Here is a 9,739-nt window from a genome sequence, read left to right on the forward strand (position 1 = left end):
CCTAAATCATTAAAAATCAGTTTGTCAACTAAATAAAAACTCATGGCAAAAGAGTTTGTCAAATGAGAGAGACCGTTTCTATCTTATTTCATACATTTTTATTTTTAATAAAAATATTATTTTACTAAGAGTATCTAGATTAGATATTCTTTTTATTTTCTTTATGATATTAAAAAAATTGAAAGATTTAAAATTATGGGACAGGCGTGAATAATATTAATTTATAAGAAAACAATATTTATTTTTGATACAAAAAAAAAAAAAAAAAAAAAANAATAAACACTACACAAACAGTTGAAAATTTTCAATTGATCAGAGCTAAGCCGGCTCTTAAGAAAAAATGGCGGACGAAGTGATTCTTCTTGATTACTGGCCAAGCATGTTCGGGATGAGGACAAAGATGGCTTTGGCTGAGAAAGGAGTGGAGTATGAGTACAAGGAAACTGATCCTTGGGTTAAGACTCCTTTGCTCCTCGAGATGAACCCTATCCACAAGAAGATTCCGGTTCTCATCCACAAAGGTAAACCCATCTGTGAGTCTCTTATTCAGCTTGAGTACATCGATGAGGTTTGGTCCGATACATACCCGATCCTTCCCTCTGATCCTTACCACAAGTCTCAAGCGAGATTCTGGGCTGATTTCATCGACAGAAAGGTTATTAATTAATTAATTTTATGTACTTTTATTAACTGTGATCCCATAATTTTAGTGTTTTAGATGATGTTTTGTTGGGCCTTTTTGACGTTATCATAGTTGATATCGCATAAATGGTAGAAAATGGAAAAATGAAAAACAACAATTATCATATTTCTCGGTTAAATACTCCTAACATGCAAATTAACGCCAAAAACATAAAACATTAGGTCTTTAAGGTTTTAAATTCGTTTAGGAAGAAAGAAACACACACACAAACGAAAACATTAAATCGAGTTCCAAAAATTATCAAAATGCTCGTTTTTGAACAATATTGACTTTGGTGATTTTGATTTGGTTCAGTTTTACGACCCATCATGGAAGATATGGGCAACAGTGGGCGAAGAACATGCTGCAGTGAAGAAGGAACTGTTGGAACATTTCAAGACACTTGAAACAGAGCTCGGAGACAAGCCTTACTATGGTGGTGAAGTGTTCGGATACATGGACATTGCATTAATGGGATATTACAGCTGGTTCAAGGCCATGGAGAAATTTGGTGATTTCAGTATCCAAAAAGAGTTTCCGAAATTGACTACGTGGACCAAGAGGTGTCTGGAGAGAGAGAGTGTGGTTAACGCATTAGCTGATTCTGACAGGATCATTGAGTACGTTTATGTCCTGAGGAAGAAATTTGGAGGAGAGTGATCTTTTAATGTTGTATACCAAAAATATGGTTGGGTATCAAGAAGACTGTATGTAATGTTTCTGTGTTTTCTGTAAGATTTGTAGTTTTCTTTTTCTTGTTGTTTTGTTGAAACCGTAATAAAAATGTTTACTGTACTATTTTTTTTTTAATACAATTAAACTAAACAACAAGAAAAATAGTATTAAAAAAAATATAACAATGCAACCTAAAACATTCAATTAGAGTATTTGTTATATTCTTTCCTAAATAATACGATGAGACTTTTGTATTTTGATATAGTATATTTTTTCTATCAATTATATCAACATCAGCATCGACATGATCACATAGTCCACAATTGATCATTTTCCATTTACAATATAATGTCTCTATGTAGTATGGCCTTAATGATTAACTGACTAATTTTGTTGTTTATAATGGAATATGTAATTTACAATAAATCCAACCAGTAATACTTAACTGACTAATCTATCAATTAACTGTCGAGCTTCTGAATTAAATTCGAATAATAATGATGTGACAACCGTATTACATATTATAAAATTATTTATCTCTGGTTAGGTTAGCCACAAAACTAAGAACAATATTTTCATTAAGTGGGCACATATATTCTTCTTTTCTTTTTGGTTTTAAGTTTAAACCTGATATTTGAAGGAGATTGCGAGTCAGTTTAAATTTTACATTAAGCAAACAAAAATACATGGTCAAACTAAAATTTATTTATTTTTGTGAAGTATATATGTGTCCACTTCCACTTAATGAAATACAATATTACTACTTCCAAAATACTATTTGTGTTCCTTTTTTCTTGCGTAAAATATATGTTAGGTTGTTTCAAGTTTCAACACTTACAAAAGACTTTAACATAACGTTGATATAAGATGTCTCCCATCCTATCATTATCAAACTGATTATTAATAATATCTGCGCTATTATTATTAGAGGGTAAATTAGGAAAAAAGTCTCCTATATTGTTTTACAAAGACGATTGAATTTTGTAATTAAGTAAAATATCCCACCTCATCGGTCACTAATTAATAACCTGAATTTGAATGACGTTACTCAGCGGAGCACAGCACGGAAGATCTCGACGATATAAAAATGATTGTTTTGAAAACAATGGAATCTACACTTTCCCTGCATAAAAAGAGTACATCGTCAAGTAGATACCATATATATATTGTCCTTGTTAAGATTTTTTAAGGTTTTAGATGTTTTGTAATCATTGTACCCTATATATATATCCAAAAATATCAAATTAAACAAATCACTCCAGCTTATCCTTCAACCAATGCTAATACTTATAATATAAGATTTGAAAATATGCACTATACAGTATTAACAACCCCCATTCGAATAACTTTGGATTTTTGGTTTTTTTTTTTTTGTTAAAATATAACTGTAGATCTTTTAATAAAGAGTAGGTACATTTATTATACAAGAAATAAACCATAGTATTTTCTAGTTTTTATAATTAATCAATAAATGTATTTTCTCTTATACCATTTGAGCATATATAAATCATTATAGAAGTTCGATTGGATACACCCCAACTTTTTAAAAAACATTAGAGGTCAGGTCATGGTTGCAACTTGCAAGAAAAAAAAAGAACGAATAACTATAAATGGATTAAGAAAAAACTAGTTAAAATGAATAATTAATTCACGAGACATTTTCAAAAGCAAGATAGATTTCGATTACCTTACCGTAAACAAAAGCATTTTGATTCAAAGCTACTATCTCGTAATATTCAATATATATTTCATAATATTTATTTAGATTCTTGATTCACAAAGGTAAAAATTTAGAGGTGCCTAATTCTTATGCTTATCAAAATTTGCAGTAGCATTCATTTGATCCACCAAAAATAGTCAGTAGTGGGGATACAAATTTAGAATTAGTTGCTTTTATTAAACCAACTAATCCGGTAACCATACTATTATGAGGAAACGTGCGTAGCCACACTATTACTCTATACATTTATTATCTACGCCACGAAGAAACAAACTTTATTCTGGATCTATTCTCGATCACGAGATTGAATTAGCTCCAAAATTTGTGTATCCTAGTATCCTATAAACACAGTTTACTTATTTGAAAATATATACACGAAGACGAAGTAGTCTTGCAAAATATTTTCTTCAAATTCAAAGCTAGGGTTCTTTGATTGCGATTTGAGATGGTAACCGGTTTTTTAACTTGAGCATGAGCCCGTACTGAAAAAATATGATTTCTTATGCAACGTCGAAAAATAAATACATTAAGTTATCAATATATACAATGTTGTTATATATATATATGTTTAAAAATACAGTGTTCTTTAGATTGAACTGAAACAAAGGATGTGAAAAAACCGTGAGAAGCGAATAAAATAAACATGTCCACGAGTGAGTAATTGATTTTCCAATTTTATTAAAGATAAAAATGTACTTAATTAGATTAAAATGAGTAGAATGAGCTCCTGATTTGTTTATTTTTCTTTATAAAAATTATTTTCTTAGACAAATCGATTTTTTTTTTTTCTGTTAAATAAAATACATTGTAGTGGAGTGATCTATTTTGTTTTGCAGTTTTAGTGGAGTACTTATCAATTTCGAAGCCTTTAAATGTTTTCTTCTAGGGAAGTGTGAGAAGCGTCATGAATATCGAAATTAAATGCATTCACCAACCTATCGATCCAACACTTCCTTTTATTTAATGTCACACATTAAAATCATCACCACTTGTTATAACCACATTTTTCCTCAGGAACCACAAAAAGAGACAAATAAAATTGAGAAGATCAAAATGGAGAAGAGTAACGATCATGACAAGGCTAACCACGGCGGTTCCGGTGGCGGTGCGACGGAAAAGTGGGAGGAGGTTGGTCCCGGAATGCGAACCGCCGAAACAATGCTCCGGTTAGCTCCAGTGGGGCTTTGTGTTGCGGCGCTTGTTGTCATGCTTAAGGACTCCGAAGACAATGAGTTCGGTTCTATATCTTACTCCAATCTCACAGCTTTTAGGTACGTATCTTATCCATACATATGTAGTTATGCAAATAATTGTAATAATCTTTCATCTCTAAGGTTCAGAGTCACATCTCCTCGCATACTATATATAATTAGGGTTTGTGTGTTGTGAGATGGTTTACCGAAGTTTTACATGAAATCCAAAAAAGGTTGTAGTTTCAAGAAACTGATGTATATATCTATGTTTATACATATTTTACCCAAAATTTGTAACTGGAGTTCCAATATTTCCCTCAACAGTTGTGTTAACTATGAAGACACGTAGAGCCATTTCTAATTTGATTTTTTTTTGTTTTACTAGATTGATTATGATCGGTAATCTTTGGTTTCAAACTTGTCATTCATCTTAATTTGGTCCCAATTTTGTTTCACTCTTATCATGAAACATGCGGCTCTGATGAATTACAAAATGGAGATTTTTTTTTCCTTTTTTAATTTCGTCTAGGGCCCCAAAATGCTAGGCGTTGACACGTTCTAGTTAAGCTACATTTGTTGTTATCGAAGTTAGCATAGATATAGCCGTATAGGGTTTGATTAAGAGTGCTATTATGGCTGAAATAATGTTTTATTTATTTATTTTTTTGAAAATAATATTAAATTATATTCAAAAGTAAAAAACTGTTTTACAACTAATGCATCATTATTCAAAAGTAAATAATGTTAAATAATGTTTTATTTATTAATATCGGTAATGGTAAAAATGTCATTATAAAATTAGGTACTTGGTGCATGCAAACGGAATATGTGCGGGCTACTCTCTTCTATCAGCAGCCATCGCAGCGATGCCTCGTTCTTCTTCAACCATGCCTCGTGTTTGGACCTTCTTTTGTCTCGATCAGGTTTAGTATAGAACATTCGGTTAATCATCAACAAAATGATCCCCCTTATTACTGATATTAAATTTTCAATATTTAATTGTCTCAGCTTCTGACATATCTGGTTCTTGCTGCTGGAGCTGTGTCCGCGGAAGTTCTATACTTAGCTTACAATGGAGACGCAGCCATTACTTGGAGTGATGCATGTAGCTCTTATGGCAGTTTCTGCCATAAAGCCACTGCTTCTGTTATAATCACTTTCTTCGTGGTTTGCTTCTACGTTGTTCTCTCTTTAATCTCCTCCTATAAGCTCTTCACTCGCTTTGACCCTCCCTCCATTGTTGACTCCGACAAGAACATCGAAGTCGCTGTCTTCGGAAGTTGATCCTTCATTTGCTTTACAAATACATCTAATTAGTCAAGTTTCACAAGCTGTCTTTTTAACTTGGGTCAAGAGAAAGAATGCTTTTGTGTTTGGACCACCTTTTCTATTGTGCTTGTATTGATGTTACGACTGGGTTGTAATGTTTATATAAAAGGTACGAATCATAAGAATCACACAAACTTATGGGAGACTAATGATCCTTAACACAACGGTTCCATGCACACATTGTCTTGAAAATTGATTAAAACCCAACTAAAGTCGTAGAATTCAGGACTAAACAGGACAAAAAGTCAATATAAGATTATCAAACTAGATTCAATACTGTCACCTTTGTTTACGCGTCTTTTAACAGTTACTACACAAACTTTTACTTTAACTTCAAAGAAATACAAAAGTTTGTAGATCCGAGAGACTATAGAAACTTCTTTATTTGTCCTGCGAAAAAGGAAACACAAGCTAAAGAGCCCCCTAACCAAGTGTTGTGCAAGCTTATATGCTTCACCACACCAATATATATCAATTTCTGTCTGAAATCAAGAAAATTTGCAATTGTACCTTTTTGTTTTTATTCGCAAGTAAATAATCTTACTTTTTCCCATGGCTGCTGATAAAAGATTGGCGTTTCAAGAGCTTCTGGGAAGGAGTTCGATGGTCATCCTACAAGCAAAACCAATTAGTATTAGTGTTAGATCATCAAACGAAGGAAGAAAATTAAGTAACGGAGATGCAAGTTGACGCAAACCTTGCACAGAGATGCAGCTGATTCTGATTCCATTGTCTGGTTTTGAGGATTTTCAAGCGACTGGAACGAATCAAGGGCATCAAGAGTTAGTTGCCACCCACAAACCGCCTCAGCAAAACCCGAAGAACCTGAACTGTTGCTGCTACATCCAGCAGCAGCCACATTTTCATTAACCCAAGGGCAGTAACAGTTATGATACTTTATTGGATCAAATTCCACAATTTCATCATTGCTGTCTCCGTTTGGAGGCCCTGAAAATGAAACAGCATATGCTTATTCTATCATTTTTACACTATTTTTACGTGATGAAGTTTGGACTTTATAAACCACAGGAAGAAATCTACAGACCTTGGTCATTCGCAGTGTAACTTGATCCGGGGAGTGCAAAGCCAGCATTGAGCGGGGACTCCCACGTCTGGGTCACTTCTTCTTTAGATGCTTCGTAACCAGAACACATGATCGCATTGCAAGACAAAGATGGATGAACACTGTCGTCGGTGATCAACACATTTATGTTACTCATCTTTTCACCACTTTCAACAGATTCAGCCTTCAATGAATCAACAATTTTAGAGCCACTGTCCGCCCTTACAATTGATTGAGACACCCTATCTTGACTATCCCCAAGCCTACCTTCTCGATCCATTTCTTCAGGAACAAAATCATCAGTAAGGCCTTGCTCTGGTGCAAATTCACCGCTTTGTCCTAGATTCTCTATGACCTCTGCAACTGGTTCCATGTCTCCAACAACGCTATCTCCCCTATGGACTGAAACATCAGCTCCGTGGATTTCTGCCTCGTGACTTGCACCCATTCCGACACTACCCCCACTGACACCTAAACTTGGTCCATCCCTTCCCTGGGCAGTGACAGTCTCAGTGTTCAGTACTTCCTCACCGTCATTTATGCTGCTAATGCCTGGTTCAGCATTAAACCGAGCAGGAGCTGGTTGGAAGCAAGCACTCTGCTGAGCTTGATTGCTGAAATTCAGTTCCGAAGGATCATTGAAGTCCGCACTTTGAGCTGTCGCCACAGAGGGATAATTTATATCGTCAAAGTCCGCTGGATGGTTTTCCACACTTTCCATAGAATCATCATTGGCACTGTGGCAAATTGTATCCATTGCAATGACAGAGGAAGCCCGCGTGGAGTCTCTAGTACCTGGGAAAGCCATAGCTTGTTCATTTCCTTCACTAAATGGGTCACTTCTATTTACTTCCCTCTCGTTTTCAGTATCCAGTGAGTGACTTGGCCCCCCTACTGATAAGTCTCGCCCATACAAGGGAGGATAAGCTTCATGCACATAAGAGCCTCGGGTACGCTTTGAAGGCCCTGCTGAATCATCATTAACCTCATCACCGTCACGGTCAACAACAGTCCCTTCAACACTGTCTGCATGTTGTATCCGTAGATAAGGCCTATCAACCGTGCTTCCACCATCATCCAGACTCCGTTTACGAGTACTAGGCCCTCGTGATTCATATGAAGCAGCACGATCACCAACCTCACTTCCTGAAGGCTGCCTCCACAACACTTCCTTTCCTCTATCACTAAATTGGTAATTATCGCGCGTCACGGACATGTTCAGTTGTGCAGAGGATGATGCACCAGCTGCAGTTTGATATAAGTTCAGACCTACATTTGATACTAATCTTCTCTTAACTGAAGTTTCAGCCTCGTCAACATCTTCATTTTGCTGCTGTTCCATGCCCTCATAAGCAAACCATCCATTTATCCCACTTGTTGCACTAATGCCACGTGTCACTCCCATTTTCTTGCTCGTTTCAGGAAGATTGGCATTAATAGCGGCAAACGGAACCGGGCGAGAAGTGGTCATGAAATCCCAAATCCTGATGGTTACACCACATAAACTACAATCCAGTAAGGGTAATCTGGATTCCGATTTATATTCTGGACCCAAAACTTCATAATTTCCAGAGGCTTTTCGGGATGAAGCCGAAAACTGTTTCCTGCTTGGACCAGGATCTTGTAGACGACTTTGATTTCTAGCTGCGCCAGAAGGGCACCCATTTCTAGCTGACTGGGCCGAATGTTCTTCACAATCTTGGATATTTGGAAGCCATCTAGGCTCCCATCCACATAGGCTTATCAGCTTTTGAGCCTGTAAGATAAAAATTAAAATAAGAAACAATGGTAGTTTATTGCTAGTAAGCTTAAGAGCACATTTTACTGAGTTCTTACGCGATAGTAATTACTGAGAGCCACTTCTTTGGACGTTTCTGCAGCTGAGATATTATCCATTCTGAAACTGAGATCATCATTGGCATAGACTTGAGGATGTGCCAAAAGGCGGTCAATTTGTGGTCGTCTTGAAGCACGCATCTGGTCAATCGCAGATGGCGAGACAATTGGTAGAGAATAGAACTGTAGGAGCCCATCACAACGATCCTTGTAACCTCCAATCAAGGCTGATGGAGGAGTTGGAGGAAACTGAACTAAGCTTTCTGCACAACTTTGTCCTACCCATGGACAAGAGCTCTCATGTGCAGCAGCAAGCTGGTTGGAGAATTCTTCTCCGATGTTATCAGCTGTTATCAAATATGAATAAGGAATATCAAATGTGAGGACCATATAAAAAAGCTGATTCATGCCTACTGATTTTTCTTGCTTAAGAGCAAACACAAAATTCTTTTCATTGGTATATGTTGGTTATTGATCAAAACTCTTGGCTCTGAAGATGCCCAGAAAGGGTTTGAGAGATTTTCTCTTTTTTGATACAGTACAAGTGAAAGACGAAGACTTAAATTATCCCCACAACACCTCGGGGCCGAGAGTTAGATAGAAAAAGACGATCAGTTTAGTTACAGGAACAAGAATTGACCTTCAGGATGATTCAACGAATCTTGTGGAGGAGAGTAATGTAGAGTAGACCCACAGTATTCACATTGAATTTTGTCCAGATCAACACTAACCCAACCTTTCTGAGCACAAGCCAAAGAACTAGCTGTCTGCAAACAAAGGAATAACATGGCAGGACACAGCATTAATCAAACAACATTTCTTTCCACCAGCTGAAACTTGCAACAGATACCAAAGGAGATAGAAAGAACCAATCCAAAACAGAGAAAGACGATTAAGTATAAAACCAGACAAATGAAGCAACCTAAGTTACTAGGATTAACTTCTCAACATAAAGCCCCATTAGATATACTGTCGGATCAACTATACCAAATCTGTTTGAGCCAAAACCAACTACAGGAGGCTATATGCCAGGTTTATTTGCATTCATTCCAAAGAAAAATTCCCATCACTATATCAACTAGATAAGGAGAATTGAACTTAAGAATTAGGTGGGATATGCACTACCGCTTTGCCAAAGAAAATCTAGTTTATCTGAGTGTGGAGAAATGAATTAGCAACTGAAAGTGAATATAAGGAGAAAAAGAAAAGAGTCATACTTTGGGCTTCCCAAGCCAATTTGA

The 9,739-nt window shown here is 36.0% G+C and overlaps 3 protein-coding genes across 3 annotated transcripts in view; 2 read left to right on the forward strand and 1 right to left on the reverse strand.

Moving 5' to 3' along the window:
- Nucleotides 281-1,435, forward strand: LOC104740411 (glutathione S-transferase U26-like). The gene is made up of 2 exons (XM_010460990.2): nt 281-655; nt 998-1,435. Exons 1-2 carry the CDS (start codon nt 341-343, stop codon nt 1,340-1,342), a joined length of 660 nt encoding a protein of 219 aa, XP_010459292.1. The 5' UTR covers nt 281-340; the 3' UTR covers nt 1,343-1,435.
- Nucleotides 3,960-5,742, forward strand: LOC104740412 (CASP-like protein 2A1). The gene is made up of 3 exons (XM_010460991.2): nt 3,960-4,348; nt 5,073-5,193; nt 5,279-5,742. The coding sequence occupies exons 1-3, from the start codon at nt 3,999-4,001 to the stop codon at nt 5,552-5,554; spliced, it is 747 nt and encodes a 248-aa protein (XP_010459293.1). The 5' UTR covers nt 3,960-3,998; the 3' UTR covers nt 5,555-5,742.
- The window catches only part of LOC104743352, a 5,291-nt gene continuing 1,396 nt past the window's right edge, over nt 5,845-9,739 (reverse strand). The window contains exons 2-7 of the mRNA XM_010464447.2: nt 9,716-9,735; nt 9,139-9,265; nt 8,499-8,845; nt 6,645-8,418; nt 6,297-6,547; nt 5,845-6,211 (exon numbers count right to left, since the gene is read on the reverse strand). Of these exons, the coding sequence (XP_010462749.1) occupies nt 6,140-6,211; nt 6,297-6,547; nt 6,645-8,418; nt 8,499-8,845; nt 9,139-9,265; nt 9,716-9,735 (2,591 nt within the window). The 3' untranslated portion in view covers nt 5,845-6,139. The remainder of the gene's footprint in view (nt 6,212-6,296; nt 6,548-6,644; nt 8,419-8,498; nt 8,846-9,138; nt 9,266-9,715; nt 9,736-9,739) is intronic.

This window comes from Camelina sativa, chromosome 14 (assembly GCF_000633955.1).
Source record: "Camelina sativa cultivar DH55 chromosome 14, Cs, whole genome shotgun sequence".
Taxonomy (NCBI): Eukaryota; Viridiplantae; Streptophyta; class Magnoliopsida; order Brassicales; family Brassicaceae; genus Camelina; species Camelina sativa.

Coding starts and splice junctions, on each gene's coding strand:
- LOC104740411 (XM_010460990.2), top strand. CDS start 341: ATGGCGGACGAAGTGATTCTTCTTGATTACTGGCCAAGCATGTTCGGG. Junction 656..997: donor CTGATTTCATCGACAGAAAG/GTTATTAATTAA, acceptor GATTTGGTTCAG/TTTTACGACCCATCATGGAA.
- LOC104740412 (XM_010460991.2), top strand. CDS start 3,999: ATGCATTCACCAACCTATCGATCCAACACTTCCTTTTATTTAATGTCA. Junction 4,349..5,072: donor TCCAATCTCACAGCTTTTAG/GTACGTATCTTA, acceptor TTATAAAATTAG/GTACTTGGTGCATGCAAACG. Junction 5,194..5,278: donor CCTTCTTTTGTCTCGATCAG/GTTTAGTATAGA, acceptor TAATTGTCTCAG/CTTCTGACATATCTGGTTCT.